This window comes from Oryza sativa, chromosome 6 (genome assembly GCF_034140825.1).
Source record: "Oryza sativa Japonica Group chromosome 6, ASM3414082v1".
In the NCBI taxonomy this organism is placed as follows: domain Eukaryota; kingdom Viridiplantae; phylum Streptophyta; class Magnoliopsida; order Poales; family Poaceae; genus Oryza; species Oryza sativa.
This window is the reverse complement of record NC_089040.1, coordinates 13,019,588-13,039,934: the sequence shown is the minus strand read 5'-3', so window position 1 is coordinate 13,039,934 and position 20,347 is coordinate 13,019,588. Positions and strand designations below refer to the sequence as shown.

General features: G+C 43.0%; 1 protein-coding gene and 1 pseudogene across 1 annotated transcript; one reads left to right on the top strand and one right to left on the bottom strand.

Annotated features, from left to right (window-relative positions):
- The first annotated feature begins 2,530 nt into the window (after positions 1-2,530).
- On the top strand, positions 2,531-6,734 carry LOC4340912 (thioredoxin reductase NTRA-like). The gene is made up of 2 exons (NM_001423981.1): positions 2,531-3,675; positions 6,398-6,734. The coding sequence occupies exons 1-2, from the start codon at positions 2,640-2,642 to the stop codon at positions 6,466-6,468; spliced, it is 1,107 nt and encodes a 368-aa protein (NP_001410910.1). The 5' UTR covers positions 2,531-2,639; the 3' UTR covers positions 6,469-6,734.
- Positions 6,735-16,781: 10,047 nt separating this feature from the next.
- Positions 16,782-18,917, bottom strand: LOC107281266 (uncharacterized; annotated as a pseudogene).
- Between the last annotated feature and the right edge of the window lie 1,430 nt (positions 18,918-20,347).

Here is a 20,347-nt window from a genome sequence, read left to right as displayed (position 1 = left end):
AACCTCATATTTCCCCCTTTTAAGTTCGTAGAACCAACAACTTGAAACTGGCTCGGTAATACTAGGTTGATGCAAGAGTAGAGACTAGAGTGGCGGCACGTGTCCTGCATTGAGCGAGGACCAAGCAGTGTCAAAATTAAATAGAGGATCCAATAGAAGATTAGAAGAGAGGAAGAACACAATAGGTTAGTTTTGCCACTTTTCTGGCGACTAGAATGGTGGCCCACGCGATGCGTGGGCATTTATATTATTAAAATATGCGATTATAGTTTCTTTGAAAATTATATCTCATAGGGGCAAACTATAGGTTGGGCATATCTAAATATCATTCATCGACTACTTAGAAGATAAGATAGATCAAGGTCATATGACATCGACTTTTGGATCGAGTAAGTAAATATCATGTATACCATCTGAACACATAAATATTGCTATAAACATAAAAATATTGCTATAAACATAAATTGTGATAGCAAGAAACTCAAAGTTATTGTAATTGAATTGCCTTGTGAAGATACATGACTTAGTAACAACAAATTAAGGATAGATATGATTAACCGTTGGAATGTTTTTCCCATAGTAGAAGTTTAAAATTTTTATATTTTTCCACAATTTTAAAGAATTAAAGGCTTTTTATGTTCCCGTGTGCACGGAAAGTTTATGTGCATAGAATATAGAATATGTTCCCGTGATGCACGGGTTAACTCTTCGGAAATATCTGAAGAGATTGTGTACACCATTAATTGGAACTATAATAAACAATTAATAATATTTAGTACCTGTAAAAAGACTAATGATTTTTTTATAAGAAACAATGGAATGAAAATTTTGCTGCCACGTACTAAGATTGCAACCACATATGCAAGCAAAAGAAAGGGCCACAAGCAACAGAGGAAGGCCCATTCTCATTAGTTAGCATGATAAATTTCCTAGCACAAATCTGCAACGGGCCAGTGAAGAATGAGCAGTATCAACCTTTTTTGTTTATTTTAGTCAGGTCTTCCTCCTGAAAAAAGAACAATTGAACAATATTCTAGTACACCAAATCCCAGTAGAAAACCTGAATAAATATAAGCACAAATCTCAAAGGAAAAGCGAGGGAATTCAGTAGCATGTCCCTCTCCCTTGTGTGGCTTCGTGTATCCTTCTTTCCCAACTTGAGAAAAACAAACACCCAAAGCAGGCAAACTCAAACGTTGATTAATGAAAGAAAATACTAATACCATCATAATCATTGGGGCACTGAACATGATGACAAGAATCAAAATAAACAACGACAGGATCCTTTTCCGGTTTGGCCAGTACATGTCGACCCGACAACGAACTTTGACAGCAATATGAATGCCTAACTTTGTAAGTATGTTCTCAATGGAAGCTTCTGTGGATTGCTTTTACATTCAACCAAAGAAAAGCATACAAGGTTGTTCTCCCATCTGTCCATCAAAGTAGAGCATAACTTTCACACTAGACAATCACAAAACCACTGCATAAGCAATTCACTTATGCAGAAATATATATCAGAATTGTTTAGACCATTTTGAAATGCAAATATTTTATACGTGTTGTAGTGCTTGAGCCAAAAGAAAATTTGTGAAGTCTAAGTGAGCATAATAGGTATTAGTAATTAGGGCTTTAAATTTATAATTTGCTATTCTGGATTTGGCTATGTAGAAGATCCTCTCCACCACGGATTTAGATCTACCCAAAAAGTATTTTGTTGTGCTCTAACTCCACAATATCAATAAGGTGAGAGTAGGCAGAATTATGGAGTTGGGTCAAGGCTGCTTCTTCTCTATAATTGTTTTTTTATTATGTTCTAAGTTTTGCTCAGCTCTTCATGTTTCTCATAAATTTAGGGCTTGTTTCATAGCACTAGATTTAGTTGCAAAACAACAACGTTACATAACTAAATTTACAATTCTTAATTATGATAGTTTCAGCCATTGTAGTAGCTATATATGCTACAACACCTAGGATAGCCGAACATGTCCTCATTTGTTCGATTTAGCTCTACTGCCTTCTAACATGGATTTAAGATTTTGGGTCTATTTGGTAGAACTTCAACTCCTAAATTTAGCTCCAGGAGTTAGTCTGGAGTAGAGTTGCGGAGCAGGTTAAACCCAGTTTCACCTCTCTAGTCCATTTTGTGATAGCGCTCTACCCAGTTCTGCTTCCATTTTAGGTGAAACTTTTGATTGGACTGTAGCTCCAGAAGAGTTGAAGTTGGATTGTGTCAAACAGAGTCTTAGAGTTGTACCTATTATAATTTTTTTTATAATAAAATAACTCTAAGTGTAACTAAGCTTTTCTTTCGATGGTTTTCTCGACAGGTCGCATATAAGTGTAAAACCAACCAAGCAGAAAACTGAACATCACATCTTTACACACCAGCAGCAAGTAGCACTAGCAACCAACGCAGCCGTGCCCAACATTTGCTCTTCGCAGACAGAGAGATAGCTGACGGCCACACAACACACACCTCGCATAAAATCCCATAAAATCTCTCCCTCTCACGACGCGATCCACCCGCGCGTCGGCCCGCTCGAGCCCAATTACGGCCCGAGACGCGAGCCCGTAGCCGCCAAGAAGAAGAAAAACTTCACCTCGGGCGGCCGCCGCCGCCGCCGCCGCCGCCCTTGATGCGCCTCTGCTCCAAGCTCGCGGCGCTGCTCCGGAGGTCCCGCCAGTTCGCGCCCGCAGCCGCCGCCGCGTCCGGGTCAGCGACGGCCGCGGCCGCGTCGGCGAACGGGATGGAGGAGGCGGCCGCGGGCCCGCTGCGGGCGCGCGTGTGCATCATCGGGAGCGGGCCGGCGGCGCACACGGCGGCGGTCTACGCGGCGCGCGCCGAGCTCAAGCCCGTGCTCTTCGAGGGCTTCCTCGCCAACGACATCGCCGCGGGGGGGCAGCTCACCACCACCACCGACGTCGAGAACTTCCCGGGCTTCCCCGACGGCATCCTCGGCGCCGACCTCATGGACCGCTGCCGCGCCCAGTCCGTGCGCTTCGGGACCAGGATCCTCACCGAGACCGTCACCGCCGTCGACCTCTCGTCCCGCCCCTTCCGCGTCGCCTCCGGCGACACCGTCGTGCACGCCGACGCGGTCGTCGTGGCCACGGGCGCCGTCGCGCGCCGCCTCCATTTCGCCGGCTCCGACGCATTCTGGAACCGCGGCATCTCCGCCTGCGCCGTCTGCGACGGCGCCGCGCCCATCTTCCGGAACAAGCCCATTGCCGTCGTCGGCGGCGGGGACTCCGCCATGGAGGAGGCCAACTTCCTCACCAAGTACGGCTCCCGCGTCTACATCATCCACCGCCGCAACGCCTTCCGCGCGTCCAAGATCATGCAGGCCCGGGCCCTCTCCAACCCCAAGATCCAGGTCGTCTGGGACTCCGAGGTCGTCGAGGCGTACGGCGGCGCCGACGGCGGTCCGTTGGCCGGCGTCAAGGTCAAGAACGTGGTGAGCGGCGAGGTCTCCGACCTCCAGGTCGCCGGGCTCTTCTTCGCCATTGGACACGAGCCGGCGACAAAGTTTCTCGGCGGGCAGCTCGAGCTGGACTCCGATGGCTATGTCGTGACCAAGCCCGGCTCCACTCACACCAGCGTCAAGGGAGTCTTCGCCGCCGGTGATGTTCAGGACAAGAAGTATCGCCAGGCCATTACTGCCGCGGGATCAGGTATACTACTCAAAGCTTGTAATACCACCAGAGTATGATGCACATTTGTGGCGATTGGAGCATATTGACTTTGATAATTCAGCAATGCAATTACTTGGTGTATCGGCATTCAGATCGAAGACCTTCACAGGCTCAATGCTTGTCTGAGGAAAGGGTCAGGGGTAAAACCATAACAGAATACCTTTCGTTTTCTGGTGATACTAGCTAAAATGCCTGTGCATTTACTATGGGAGTGAATAATCTATGTGTTTTTAAAAACAAACAATGTGGTTTTTGCATTAAACATGTCCATCACCCATTTTTGTTCACAAATGTCAACTGTGAAATTAACTTGTGCATATAGATGGAAATCCAAACATCTTAGACTTAGCCAGGTTAAAATTATGATTTTACGAACTTAAAGAACACCTATATCTCTACTATACTTGCAAAATACCCATTCAAAGCAGCCATATTTGCGCATCATAGGTGGGTACGGGTACTATGAGGATATAATGTGCTATGTTGGTTCGCTAACAGTCCGAACTGGCGGATTGTTGTGAAAATGGCAATAACAAGAAATGTCTAATTGAACAATAACATAAATGAGAAGCACAAAAAAGTAGTGCACTTATGCATAATGGGGTTTGTCTTGGTGGCATAAACAGGATTTTCCCTAGATGAAATTTGCTTTTTTAGAAAGCCAAATAAGAATAGAATAACTTATGGAAAGGACTTGTATATAATATTAAAGAAATTCGGTGAGCAATCCATAAAAAGTTTGTGTGGACTGTGGAGGTGAAGAGATGGTTGGTTCACTGCCATGGACCGCTAACTATGCAAGTTTGCGCAGACATATTATGCCTCCTTTATAGGTTATTTTTGGTTAGATTGCTAGCTGTGGTAACTTTGGTATTACAATGCTGTGCTAAGGGTTGTTTGTGAAGTTGATTGAGGAATATAAGCTGGCAACATGGAATTTATTGCTGTTAACACATTCATATGGGAATTTCTGGAGCAATAACAGAACACGTAGTATCCATCCATTCTTGAGATGGTTATGCTGGTAGTGCATTTGCCACCAACACTGCAATTTGTGGTGTCCAAGATGATCAAATTGTACTGTATATATGTAGCGTGTAAGTAAATTTTTCAATTAGCATGTGCAAACAGAACATTAAAACCAAAAAAGAAGGGGAAGAGCATGTTTGATTCTATCTGCATCTGAAATATGAAAATTTTAATCTCCTTCCGGTTTCTTAGGAATTGGGTAGGAATTGTTTTTTTAATTAGGGTGTATACATGGCGTGTTGTTACTACTTACTAGCACTTCATACTGCCTGATTGGAGTAGCTGGATCTTAAATCTGTGTCTTAAACCTGAGAACAGGATAAGCCTTCTTATCAAACAGGATCTTGAAAACATCTGCTTGCTCATTGTTTAGTCATGAGATTCCCTCTCTGTTGTTTGTAAATAACATTCAAAGATTTGAGTTCCTCGGAGAGTTTCAGCTAACGGTAGGCAGTAGCTTTAAACTTAAAGAAGTCTATCATTAACTCACTGCACATGCAGATAGGACTTACCAATGCTGCTGATTTTTCATTTGGAAAGATCAAGTTATTGGACAATTAAAGAACATATGGATTCTGTATCAAGGGCAATTCTCATACTGGCAGAAAAGAAACTATGCAACATCTACTTGCTTATAATCATTTGACCTAACTCACCTAATATGGCAACAGTTAGGGGGCCCCATTACCCATTACTTGTCTACAGCTTTTTTTGTATGGCCTAGTTTTTATGAAATGCTAAATACAAGCTACATATGATCAGAATATATAGATTATTTGAATCATGGTTAGATCTGTATAGATCTAGCTTGAGTACGAGTGAGTCTGTGAGGAAATTATTAGGGGTTCACCTTTTAACTTTTTTCGATCAGTTTTTGTGAAGATACGGTACCTCTGTAAACAGTAGTGTTGATACATATAGGATGCTGGATGGCATAAACATGTTTCACTCTATTTCTTTTGCTCGAATTTGTTAGTCATCACCTTGGAACTGTATTTGCCTTTCCTATATATTTTGATGGTTTCATTTTATAGTGATTGAATAACTGAAAGTCTTAAACACTTAAGAGTCAACAAGATGCCAAGTTTAACTTCACCATAATACTGCAGTGAATGATTAATTTTAAGCTTTGATCGCAAACAGAAAGTAGAATGGTAAAACCAAGAGAAATTGAGTACTTGGATGAAATGCTAAGGGTGGGCAAAATATTGAAGTTAAAGAATGCGTTCATAGTGAAAATTTACACAAGGCCAGAAGGCACAATGAAGTTTGTATAACCACTTATGTGACTGCATATGTATGGTTCTTAATTAAAAGAGGTAAAGTAATAATATACAAATCGGCAAGTGTAGGATAAAAGCATTTCCTTTTTGAAAAATGTTTGCATTAATTGCTTCAGAATATGGAGGGCCAAAAGCCATTTACTCTGTTGAATCCCCCAAACTGACCTGCTTGGCCAAGAAATAGTTTACATTGACATGGCGTCTATTTGTTACTAAAAGGTCCACTTTTTGAAAAGAAAAGAAAAGAACTGTGCAACTTTGTCCATTCTGTTAGCTGTTCCCCAAAGCTGTGATCTATTGCTTGAAAATCCATCTCCGGAGAATTAGCTTATCCCATTGATATATGTAATTTCTGTGAACAAAATTTATGATAAACACGTCTGATGCAGGTTGCATGGCGGCGTTGGATGCGGAGCACTACCTACAGGAGATTGGAGCACAGGAAGACAAGACTGATTGACTATATCTGGGACAAGCAGGTCGCAGTTCTTCAGCTACTTCATCGTCGGTAGCAAGAGCTGCACTCTAAGGCACAAAGTTGTTAATTGTGGTTGCTCAACCAAAGAAAAACAGATTGGTATTTGTCTGTAGGCCTCAGATTCATGATACGTTGTTAGAAAAATGATTCATGTGAGCACTCAGAAACTTGTGTTACAATTTCATCAAATTATGCACACTTCATGGAAATCTACAAAATCGTGAATCCAGAAAGGAAGCATTCATGTTACACCTGGTTTCAAATGAAACTTATTAGAGCACCCGCAATGGTAAAGTAAGGTGCTATCTATAAAACATGTACATCTCAGCAATAGACTAGATTAATAGTAAACCATCTCAATAGTATGTCTACATGGGTATCTATAGCTCTCTAATATATTGCCTCGTTTTTCTCTATAGACTATCTCCAGGTTAGTAGATAGCTTTGCTCTCTCTCTTTATTTAATCTCTTCCAAGTAGGAAAATATGCTGACATGGATTTCTTATAGAGAGCCTATAGATAACCATTGTGGGTGCCCTTAGAGCAGGTACAATAGCAGACTGTAAGCCAGCTATAAACACATATCGAGGAGATCAGGCCAGTTATAAACACATATCGAGGAGATAAAAGAAGATAGAGAAGCAGCGGGCTACATATTTGTAGCTAGCTGTACCACAGACTACAAGACACAATGTGTATATAATATATGGGTGTATATAATATATGGGACCATATATTAATAGTGTAGTATATTTTTTAGGTAACTATTGTATGAATTGGCTATTAAGTTGACTATAAGAGCAAGTTTAACAGTATAGCCAACTACTAGCTTCAAATCACGTATAATCAACTTAAATCACGTATAATCAACTTAATAGCTACTTCATACAATAGTTACATATAAAAATATACTACACTATTAATATATGGTCCCACATGTCATACACGTCTTGGAGTCCGTGGTATAGCTGGCTATAAATCTGTAACTTGCTACTGCTCTGTCTCTTCTTTTATCTCCTCGATATGTGTTTATAGCTGGCTATAAATCTGTAACCCGCTGCTCCTCTCTCTCTCTTCTTTTATCTCCTCGATATGTGTTTATAGCTGGCTTACAGTCTGCTGTTGTACCTACTCTAAGTGATTTGAAGTTAGTAGTTGGCTATACTATTAAACTTCTTATGAGCTTTGCATTGATCTCTGCAGTACTCCTGCGGGATGGAAATCAAAGCTTATCGGTTACTGTACTCTCAACCTAAATGGTGATTGGACATAACCTAAACCCCTTTTCAGATTTGTTGTTTTAGGTTATGTTCCATCCTCATTTAGTTTGGGTTTTTGTTTTTACGAAGAGAGCATGTTTAGGTATAGGTCATTCTGTTAACTATGTCATGGTATCGGCCAAAATGGATGGTATATAGTTTAAACTTTACTGATGTGTTCTCTAATTTTTTGAAATGTATTTTCGGGTCTTGAAAATTTTAGAAGTGTTATTGTTAACACCAAAATTTGGTATGGTTATTCAATGAATTTGGTTTAGAAAACAAATTGATTGATAGAAGTTTATTTAGATAAGGCCGAGTTAAAAGGAGGAATCGTAAAGACCACGACAATATAGTTTCATATTTTCTAAGTATATCTCTTAAATAGACATGATTAGTTATTTTATTTTTCTTATTAGAAAATATTATCTCGTATTCGATTAGAACTTGTACAAACCCGAGGGTATAAATATATATACATGTAGTCTTTGTAATTTATCAACAAATCAATATACAACTTTTGGCACATTGTCACCCTAGTTTTAGCTTTCAATGCTTTTGATGAGTTCTTAGTTTTGAGTTAGGCTACATTAGTATCGATCTCTTGCGAGAACTAAGTTTCATCAACTTCGCTTGTATCGGCTCTTTTCATAGGTTCGGAATTATAGTTTAAGTTTTTACATGTATCGCTTATCTGATATATCAGCTATTTTCTATATCGCTTTGCTACCTTGATTAGATTTAATATATCAATCACTTTGCATACAGTTTAGCGGCTTGTTTAGATATATCAAGCTTATCATTAAGTTAGTACTGTCTCAGTTAGGTCCGATCTAGTAGGTTTTGATTTGTTAAATAGTTTTGTTCGATTTGATAGATTATGTCTAAAATTTCATCAAAGTCTCAGCCGATGATCTATCTATTTACTATCAATTGAATCACCACATCGACTAATATTCAAAATTATATCATTGTCTATCTTTTATGTTTATTAGTTTCAGTCTTATACTGACTCGGTTTGATCCGACCTATCAAAGATTGTCCCTAATAAAGAAAAAGGTATTAAAATTATTTTTTTAGCCTCAGAGGATGATAGTATAATTTGAATTATATTATATATCCAAAATCCATTGGTTACATAGTTGTTGATCCGAATTCCATCGGCATTGGCTGGCTACACGATTTCCTATCGGCCTATTGGCCGATGGGCCTTGTGATTTAATCTTTTCTATCTTGTTAGTTGTATGATCAAACTAACTAGCACTATGTAAACCCGATTTTAGGACTTGCAATAGAGCTAAGCAGATCTCTGAAGCCTCCGTGTGTTGCGTCAGATTTTGCATCAACATTTATACAAGTCCAAACGGGTTTCAACCCACCCTGTGTATTGATATGGTATGTCACGGTGGCACCTAGTGCCAATTAGAAACAAGGAGAAAATGATGTTTTTAAATTAAAAAAATAAAAGTGAGGAGAAAAGGATGTTTTTATTTTTTTTACTACATATGTGGCTGGTGTGTGGGTCCTATTGATACGTAGCTTTTAACATGGCATGCCACGTCAACACAAGAAGTGGGTTAGAGCACTTCTAAATCTTTTTTTTTTGAAACCACTTCTCAATCTATATAACTATTAAAGCAATATCAAAGACCTAAACTTACATTTTAAGATTTTAGAAATCTATATGACATGCCTGCACAATTTCAGAGAATGCTTGATTCTTTGTCTTATTTAAATTTTTTTATGATTAATAATTTTATTGTTATTAGATGATAAAACATAAATAATATTTTATGCGTGACTTTTTTTAATATTTTCATAAAATTTTCAAACAAGACGAATGGTCAGATGTTAGACAAAAAAAACTTAAAATTTTTAAACAAGACGAATGGTCAAATGTTACATACAGAAACTTAAAAATGAAGCATTTTGGGACGGAGAGATACCAACTTAAAACAGTACACATCGAGTGGCATACCAAACAAATTCATGCGCTATTGACCGGAATTCCCGGTTGTTCGAATCAAATTTCCTGCCGGTATCGATTGGAATTGACATACGACTTTTTCCAAGCATGACTGATCATTCCGTCGACTTTAGCTGAGTCGATTATTTTATATTATGTTTAACTATAGACTCGTTTCATTTTTTTCTCATTATTGCCTTTTCAAAATATATTACACGTGGAATTTTAAAGTATTTGTGTAGTAATGTTTATATTATTGCAAGAACCAAACTGGAATGGCCCCTCCAAAACGAATTGATAAGCTGATGGTGTAAAAGGAAATGGTTCTTATGTACCTCATCCATATTAAGTGCAATTATAGCAACCAAAAGAAAAACTAAGGGTAGTTGAAAATAACTTAGATGTTCCTCGTGCAATGACGGGTAATTAGAAGTGGGAGAAGGTTGAGGGCAAAATAAGGGATGGTTGGATAGAAAAGTAATACTTAAAAGTGCATTGGTCTCTGCAATATTATTTTTGCTTGGAGTGAAATGGACCGGAGTATCAACCAGTGGTGTACAAACTATCTTTTCAGTTGATACCCCGTACTTTGCTGCAGGATATGTGAATAAATACATGTTATATATTATAAAAATAGTAGACTTATATGTTTAAATAATGTGAAAATGATACGGAGATAATGATTCGACATTGCTTGCATATTGAGCTACAAAAATACAACAAAATTGTAAATGATATGTCATTTTGCATGATATTTAAAATATATTAGATAATAATTGCTAGTGGATGATGATGTGGCACACTTGCATGTTGAAATTTAGAAGTTAGTGGACATTAACTTTATAGTATGATAGGATATTGGGGAAAAAGAATAATCGAATAAGGAATGTCAAGCCAACAAAAAAAATAATAGTTTTGCCTTTTTTTTCTAATAGCAATTTAATTACTACTAAGTTTTATCAAGACTTACTTTACTCCTTGACATTTCGATATGTTGGTTGTAAAATCAAGAAAATACTAAGAGTGACATCTAAACATAAGTTTCATGAGATATCACATAGGACTAAATGATGAAATGGAGGAGAAGAGAGGAGAGAAGAAAGAGGAAGAGCCACCCCCTCATTCAAGGGAGAACTTTTTCACAAACTTAAAAAAAATGAAACAAATAGACCAATACATTAAAAGAAAATAAATAAAGTAGAATTATTATGTTGTATTGGGGAAAATATGGTAGAGGTAATGTGTTGTATGTATTACTTCTTAATTAATAACTAGATGATGTGTATAAGATTAGAGGTAACTATCACCTCTTGCTCTAAGCCACAACTCAGAAACCCTTTTCTTTATTTTCACTGGCTAGCTATTTAACGGAACTTCCAAAATATCTCTACAACTCGGATTTTAGGTGAATGTAATGCATTCTATTGCCACGAATCTGGACATACTCATGTCCAGACTCATAGTATTAGGATGTGTCATATCCATCTAAAATCCCTTATATTTTAGGACGGAGGAAATACTTTTGTCACAAAATAACTTCAATTTTAACCTATTTTACACATACCAATACAAAGTTTAAAAGACTCGAATGTTTTTTTACTTTACCAATATAAACCTTTGCTCCTTTGGTTGATAGAATTGAGAGGAGGCTCCTGGGAAATTTAACTATTTGCCACTCTTGTGATATGGCAAATAACGATTTTCCACTCACTGTGTATGACATGTGGCCTAGTGGCAAATCGTTAAGCACCACTCGTAAGAGTGGTAGATCGTTAAAAGCCCCTCTGCTAATTCAGCTTTCTTGTCCTATCGAGATAGCCTTACACTTGTTAATTCAGTATTCTCTTCTTTGCCAACCTATTATATGTGCACTTTGAATATGCCAAAATCTGTCATTAACAGTATTGATAGAGCAAGAAAGCATTGTCTTTGGAGGGGTTCTGAGGTAAACTCCAATAAGAAATCTTTGGCTGCTTGGGACAAGATTTGCAAACCTAAGAATAAAGGAGGTATTGGGGTTATTAATCTTTCTATACAAAATCAAGCCCTTCTTTTAAAGTATCTTGATAAATTCTATAATAGAAGAGACTTGCTTTGGGTAAACCTTGTTTGGAGCACTACAGGAATGGGGTTCCTCATTTATCCAATATGAAAGGTTCTTTTTGATGGAGGGATGTTTGTAATCTGATGTATCTTTTCAGAGGAATTGCAAGATGCCTAGTAGGGATGGAGTTTCATGTTCTTTCTAGAATGATGTGTGAAATGATAAACCTCCCCTTGCGGTTTTAATGCCAAGATTGTGCTCTTTTGCCTCAAATTCAAAGATTTATGTGCAGGGAACTGTTTACACCGAAATTTGGCACCTAGGGTCGAAATAGGGAAAATTGCCAAAGTTTGAAAATCTACCAGTGTTTCCTCTGGGAGGCCAGTTCGACCACCGTGTATAGGCCGGTCAGACCGCAGCCTGAACTCCGGTCAGACCACCGGCATGTGGCCGGTATGACCGGCAGAGTTCGAGTCCGAGTCTATTTCATCGGGTCTCGAGTTTTCCTTGCTCGGGAAGGCATGTTTCGGGTTTCCTTTGGTTTCTATCCCGAGTTAGACGTGGAGGAGGCCTTGTAGAGGGCAAGACCAACCCCTATATACGGGACAAGGCCAGTTCAGTTGTAAAAATATATCCTACAATCAATCAATCGAATTGCTTTTTCAATATTGCTTTCTAGTTCTAGTTTAGTTTGTCCATCTTTGCCAATTTGCGCCGAAAATCATCCGCCGCCGCTGCGAGAGTGCGACACCTCTTTGTAGGTTTGTCCTGAAGACCTTTCGTTTTGCCCACAAGACAGGTAGTTATCTATTGTTTCATCTAAATCGGCTCCGCTAGCCAGTTTAATCTATCAAAACCATCTTGACTTAGTGTTTGCTAAGTTAGGGTGGTTGGCGACTCTACTATCACCGCAAAGCTTTAGGTGCTGCGATCGTGCTTGTCAACTTGTCACAAAAAGTTGCCAACACGATTTTTGGAGGCGGTCCGCTGGGGAAGTCTGTTCAACGACATCTCAACTTCGACGCCACCATGTCGAAGCAACGCAAGCAAGAGGTGGATCCATCCAATATCGTTCCAATCTCATTGGACGATCTTGAGGAAGAGGCACGCAAGATCGTGGAGGAGCGACTTAAGGAGATTACTCAGGAGGTGTTGATGAAATCATGCACCAAGACCTGTCAAGGTGTGGTTCTCCAGCCCGGACCGTCGCCCAAAGTCATCTTTGGTGAGGTAAGTACGGAAGAGCTTGCAATTCCTATTCAAAAACTAGTAGCAAGTACAGTAGATGAATCCGTTACTGCTGTTATCAATAATAAACTTGATACTGCTGTGAAAACTAGTTTTAATGAGTGCATTAGGGATTATATGAGTTCTAAATTCGGCTCTTTCATAGCCGATTTACTACCTAATAGGAACTAAATAAGAGATAAACCTCACAAAGTAAATCTCAATTACTCGATAAAGATATTGTCAACTTAAGTAGAGTAATTGATGAGGCACAAAAGGTAAAGAGGAAAGTACCGACAACTCCAGAATTCCTCCGACTATTTCTCGCTTACTCTCTCCCAATTCTAAGTATACATAAAAGAACCTCTTGTAATTTAGCTCAAGCTTGGTGTGTGTTGAAGTGAAGGACGAGAGGTCCTTTTATAGGCAGTTTATGACAGATCGGAGTGTAGATACCGCCCACAACTGCCATAAGGAAGTCGGTAGTAACCGTCAGAAGGCAGTTGTGGCTGGGCCAAGCTAAGCCTAGGTCGGCCAACCCCTGGCCAGTCCCCCTGGCCCTAGGCTTCCTCCTGGGCCTTAGCAACTGAGTCCTTCATCCAGTGATGTGTTGGTTGGGCCCAATTTTTGGTATTTCAATGAGTTTGTGAGCCCAATACTTCTATGGATAAAATTCTCCTCCACTTTTATGTATATTTCATCTCAATTTTGGTAGTTTGTCACCTGCATCCAAATATACACAAACACTTATGGAAATTGTTAGAATTAAACCCTAGCACTATATTGGATGTTTTATATTTTCATATTTATGCATGTATTGGCGGCGTAAAATTTGCATTTAACAGCCGCCAACATCCTACTTCTCCTCTCTTTCCCACTTCCCATTTGTCTCCCACTCCCAATCGACCTCCTCGCCTCTCCGGCCAGCTATGGCTTATGCTTGGGGAGCGACGGTGGCCTTGAGGCGGGGAGCAGTGTCTTCCGGCTAGGCTGATCCACCGCCTATGTACATGGGAGTGGTGGATCCGCTACCGGGAAGGTCAGGGACGGCTAGACCGCAGCGATAGGAACAGTGGTCTCAGGCTAGGCGGATCTGCCACTTGCACCCACGAGAGCAGTGGATCCATCGCCGAGGAGGTTGGTGGAAGCGTGAGTGCGATGGATCTACCTTGTCGATACGAGCGATAGCCTCGGACTAGGGCCTCGCAGATCCGGTAGTGCAATTCTTCTCTCTCACCTTTCCCCCTCCCTTGTTGATCCGGCGCAATGGCCTTGGGAGGGGCGGATCCACCTCTGGCAAGGTTGGGGATAGTGTTGACGGTTGTTAAGTACTGATTTCGACCATCAACTAGCACAATGAATAATGGGAAAAATTAACATTTCTTACACATATATCAATAATAAATAATATAGTTGTACTAGACTTGAAGAAATAGCATGCATGCAGAGATTATATACTAAATTGAAAGAGAAATGAGACCAACATGCAAGGGAACACACCTCCGGTGAATCACATGCGTGTACGCGGATTGAGGGGCCCACAAATCAGCTCAAACCGACTCAAGGTGGGCCAGCCACCTGGGAACCTACCAAGGGGGCCACTTGTCAGCCACACATGCCTAAGGTGATGGAACTGGTTCGGCTGAACCAGGCTTGGCGCCCCGGCTCCCATCCTCCACGTGGAAGCTCCTCATCGGTCCCTTATGGCGGTTATGGAAGTTCGGTGACCAGTAACTGTCATTGAGAGCTATAAATAGAGCTCACTCTCTTCACTTACAACACACACCACAAGGAGCAATTCACTCTATTCTATATATTGTATTCTCTACAGTTTAGTAGAAATAAAGCTTAGGAGTTTCAGTCCTATAGTCTTCTCAGAGTCTCGGGTATGTCTTTAATACCTTACTCTTCTTGTAAGACTATAATTGAATTAATAGAATTAAAATAATTATCTTTCCTATTTAATTATGCTCATAGTCTATGCATTTCTTAATTGAATATTTGTTTTACTTTGTATATCTGCTTCATCCTAGGCTAGTCGATCCATGCTAAGGTAATGGTCCAATAACCTTTATAGGTTGCTCTAGCTCAGTCCCAGGGGAGTTAGTAATATTATTTACTAGCATAATCTTGGTTCTTAGGTTAGATAAATGGCAGCGTATCCTATGGAAACCAGCCATCCTGTGCAAACTTTGGAAACTCTAGTCAAAGACCTCTAGATGGGCATCCGATGGATAGGGGTGGAGGTGGGACAATTTGCAAATAACCGCCCGCAATTAACCTTGCTAATCTCCTTTTTTTGCAAATCACCCCCCACAGCAACCCCGTCCGGCACACTGGGACGCGACGTCCACGTCGCTTCGTTTCGACTCCGCTTCCTGCGATTCAAGACACCGCCGCCGCTGCCGCCGCCGGCCCTTAGTGAGTCGCCCGTCGCCCGCTCGAGTCGGCGGCGCCACCCTTCTCCGGCGACGGGCCCCTGGCACCGTCGCGTGCGTGGTGGCGATGGAGTGTAGCGTGCGTGGTGGCGATGTTTACTATGAAAAGGGAAATGTATCTGCATTTTTCATTCAAATGTTCAATGTAGATAACACTAGAATGTTTACAATAACTTGACATGCTAGTTCCATAATAAATGTATTAGCCACTCATATGCCAAATACCCTACGAGCATATGATCAGGAATCTCTTAAGCCAAAATGGAACACAAATTGTACTGTGTTCAAATGTTCTTTGCAACTTACTGCTATACTCAAGAGAAGATGTTGGCTGTGGTGTGCTTGTATGTTCAAGGTGGGCTCCAACTCCGGCGTCGACAGTGATCTGCACAAAGAACAAAGAGGCTAATATTCATTTAACAGCAAAAAACAAACAGCATCAGAGCTTCAGCTTTATGGCCGTGATGAGCTTCAGCAGACAAGCAGCAGGAGGAAGGAGGAGCACGAACAGCAGCTCGTCCTAGGTGGGCAGCACCAGGGGGCGGATGGCCATGATGTTGGCCTTGAGTGCGTCCCCCACGATGGCCATCAGGTAGGTCCTTGTTCAGGTTGATCCCGCGGTGGCCCTCTCCGTCCTCCTCCTAGAATACGCACTAGTAGGAGGCGTCGACGCACGCCCCGGAATCCATGGCATCGCCGGACACGCGGGCATACTCGATCGCAGACTCCATGACATCACCGGACTCCATGGCGTCACTGGACTCCATCACGTTCGCGGCGTCTAGCGATTCACTGGGCAGCGGCGGCGTTAGCGGAGTTGAAACGAAGCGACACGGACGACGCGTCCCAGGGCGCCGGACGGGGTTGCTGCAGGGGGTGATTTGCAAAAAACGATATTAGCAAGTCTAATTGCGGGCGGTTATTTGTAAAATTGTCCCACCTCCACCCCTATCCATCGGATGCCCATCCAGAGGCCTTGATTGGAGTTTCCAAAGTTTGCATAGGATGGCTAATTTTCATAGGATACGCTTGCTAGATAAATACCGTTGGATGCGGGTGTGTCCCACGGAAAATGAGGAAGGCATAGGTAGTGACAACCATGTCTGTCCTTTGTATTTCTCCACGTTTGGGTATGATGTAAGAGTATGTAAATGCTATAACCACACATGCAGACCAGCAGGGAGTGGTCTCTCAGTAGTACCTGGGTGCCTAGAACCGATGGCGACCGGAGACGATGAGGCAGAGGCGGGCTTTGTCAGGAAACCCCAACTAATCAGCGAGCGGACGAGGACGAACACTGATGAACACCTAACACACACGAACACTATGGACAATAAGACAACGAACCGAGAAACAAAGTTTTGGCGCTGCGTAATCTGGCTGCAGCTTTTCGGTTTTCTTCTCCTTATTTATAGCAAATACAAGTATGCAAGAAAGGAAAATATATGCTCCGGAATCGATCCCACGTCACGGATTGATTGTGTCCATCCCCACGAATCCGCCGAACGCGTGCACGTCCCGTTGCTCTGGCCACGCCGAGCTATTCTCATGCCATGACCGCTACTCGCGCGGCATCCACAAAACCGGAGATCACGCACATGCAGAACTGAAAGAACAAAAACTTAAAATTCATAAATACAAGGTTTATCGACTAACAAATCTCCCCCTAAACCTTGCATGGAGTTTGAATTTTGACGAGGCCAATCTTAGAATGAAGTTCGATAAATCTGTCGCGCCCGAGTGCCTTCGTCAGGATGTCCGCTAGCTGCCCGTCAGTGCCGATGAACTCGACCTTCACCCTACCCTCCTCGATGCATTCTCCGATATAGTGATATCTCGTGTCTATGTGTTTGCTGTGATCATGGAAGACAGGGTTCTTACTGAGCATGATTGCGGATTGGTTGTCAATCTTCAACGTGACAGCGTCGGTCTCCTCTCCCTAGAGCTCAGCAAGGAGACGCGCCAGCCACACACCCTGGCAAGTCGCAGTCATCACCGCGATGTATTCAGCTTCACAAGACGACAGCGGCTTGCTAGGGTGTGTGGCTGGCACGTCTCCTTGCTAAGCTCCGAGGAGAGGAGACCGACGCCGTCACGCTGAAGATTGACAACCAATCCGCAATCATGCTCAGTAAGAATCCTTCTTCCATGATCGCAGTAAACACATAGACACAAGATATCAATATATCAGAGAATGCATCGAGGAGGGCAGGGTGAAGGTCGAGTTCATCGGCACTGACGGGCAGCTAGCGGACATCCTGATGAAGGCACTCGGGCGCGACAGATTTATTGAACTTCGTTCTCAGATTGGCTTCGTCGAAATTCAAACTCCATGCAAGGTTTAGAGGGAGATTTGTTAGTGGATAAACCTTGTATGCATGCATTTTAAGTTCCTGTTCTTTCAGTTTTGCATGCGTGTGAGCTCTGGTTTTGTGGATGCCGCGCGATCAGCGGTCATGGCGCGAGAATAGCTCGGCGTGGCCAGAGCAGCGGGATGTGCACGCGTTCGGCGGATCCGTGGGGATGGACGCAATCAATCCGCGACGTGGGAGCGATTCCAGAGCATATATTTTCCTTTCTTCTTGTGACGTTCAAGCCACTCCTCCTCGGTGAGATAGAGTTTGCCGCCGCCACCTGGTGAGGACAAGGATGACGACTGGCTGGAGTCCTCAGCCGTCTTGAGGCGTCTGGTGACCTCCTCCAAGGACAAAGTGGAGATGTCGAGCAATGTCTCAATTGAAAGAACGAGTTGAGAGAACTTGGGCCGTGCGACGCGAAGGTACTTCTCGACCACCTTGTCGTCTGGCTCGGGTGTCACCCAACGTGGACAGCTGCATGACGATGGTGTTGTGCCGCATGGTGAAGTCCTCGACCAATTCCCTGTCACGGAACGCGAGAGCCTCGAACTCGGAGCGCAGCTTCTGTGCACTCGCCTTGCGAATGCGGTCGTTGCCGACGCGCATGGTCTTGATGCAGTCCCACGCCGCCTTCGCCGTTTCCTTGGTCACTAGCGTCGAGATCATCTCGACGGGGACGGCGTCCAACGCCTTTCGATCTTCATGCAGCTCCACCATGCCTCCTCCCGAATCGATGATGCCCCACAAGCATCGTGCTTGCAGCTTGATCTTCATCAACAGAGACCACTCGTTGTAGTTTGTCTTTGTGAGCACGGGTAGTTCGACGCGCCTCCTGCCTCCTTGACCATGCGGTGAATCACCAGCCCGCGGTCGTTCCCGCCGCTGCCCATGGCGCAGCCGCCGGAACCTGCTGGAGTGCGCTCCGTCGGTGACAACGAGCGACGGCGAGGCATGAGTGCAACTTCGAGAGCATGATCACGCGTCCAAGCCCTAAACCTTGCTCTGATACCAATTGTCGGGAAACCCCAACAAATCAGCGAGCGAGCGAGGACAAACACTGGACGAACACCTAACACACGCGAGTGGACAATACGACAACGAACACAGAAACAGAGTTTTGGCGCTGCGTGATCTGGCTGCAGCTTTTCGGTTTTCTTCTCCTTATTTATAGCAAATACAAGTATGCAAGAAAGGAAAATACATGCTCCGGAATCGCTGCCACGTCGCGGATTGATCGCGTCCATCCCCACGGATCCGCCGAACGCGTGCACGTCCCGTTGCTCTGGCCACGCCGAGCTATTCTCGCGCCATGACCGAGCTATTCTCGCGCCATGACCGCTACTCGCGTGGCATCCACAAAACCGGAGCTCATGCGCATGCAAAACTAAAAGAACAGAAACTTAAAATGCATGCATACAAGGTTTATCCACTAACAGGCTTGGGCTGCGTCACCGCGTCGTGAACCTGTGACTGGGATGAGAGCGAGACGAAGGGGCGGGGGCACATGGATGAGCGAGCGAGAGGCGATAGCGGCAGCACGGGCACGCAGCGCTCGCTACTAGTGGAGGTGGATTGGCGACTGGCGAGGGCCACGCGCCCACGTGTGATGGTGGCGGTGGAGTGGAGGTGGATTGGCAACTGGCGAGGGCCGTGCGCCCGTGCGCGATGGTGGCCGTGGGGCGGCTGCAGCTAGGTTTATTGGTTTAGTGGGCTTTATATGCTCTAATGGGCCTATCCAGCTATGGGCTTTGTGGGCTTGGCTTGCTGCTGGTGGGTTTACCTAGCTCGTTAAGGCTTGCGAGCCAGCTCAAGCTGGCTCGTTATGTCTAACGAGCTAAAAGGCTAGCTCGGCTCGTTAAAAAAATGAAACGAGCTGAGCCAAGCTTATCGTGACTCAAGCGAGCTAACGAGCCACAAGCTTTCGTCCACCCCTACCTGGAACTAAGTCCAATGTTGTAGCATGTATATGTATATGTTAAGTGTATGATTAGTATAGAAGTACACCCCATTTGTATCGTAGTTTCCTAATTTTATTTTCTATGACACATTATTGTAGAGGTGAATCTCCTCTATGTCCACTACCTTATCAATTATTATCTTAACCCATGTTTACACTATGGTAAATTAATTATTGGTTGATAAATGAGACATAAACCATATCTTTATACCGCCGCCTTCCTTGTCGGATATAAAGACGATATCCTTGGGAATATCATGGGTGAAATGCAACAGCGGTATCCGTGCGCTTGCAAATTTATCTGTGAATGTAAGAAATACCAACAGACAGCAGATCCGGTGGCAGGGATATGGTTTGGGGACAGTAGGAGGGGCAGATTGCTCACCGGCTTCACCAAAAGCTAGGGTTTCCATATTTTGGAATTGTTTTAAAAAAGTATTGCAGTCGGACATAAGGACATCTTAACTTGCCTCCCTACGATAATTGATTTTCACGGGCGGCCTACTTAGGAGGACTAGATGGAAAAAATAATTTTCGCATGTGGTTAGGATGCCCAAGTGCATAAATCCCAAATCTTCACAGACATCTTGGGCTAGGTGATTGTTCCTCTAGC

What these genes read in the sequence shown, in the direction of transcription:
- LOC4340912 (NM_001423981.1), top strand. Translation starts at nt 2,640, where the DNA reads ATGCGCCTCTGCTCCAAGCTCGCGGCGCTGCTCCGGAGGTCCCGCCAG. An exon ending in CATTACTGCCGCGGGATCAG is followed by an intron (nt 3,676 to 6,397) that starts GTATACTACTCA and finishes CGTCTGATGCAG; the next exon opens with GTTGCATGGCGGCGTTGGAT.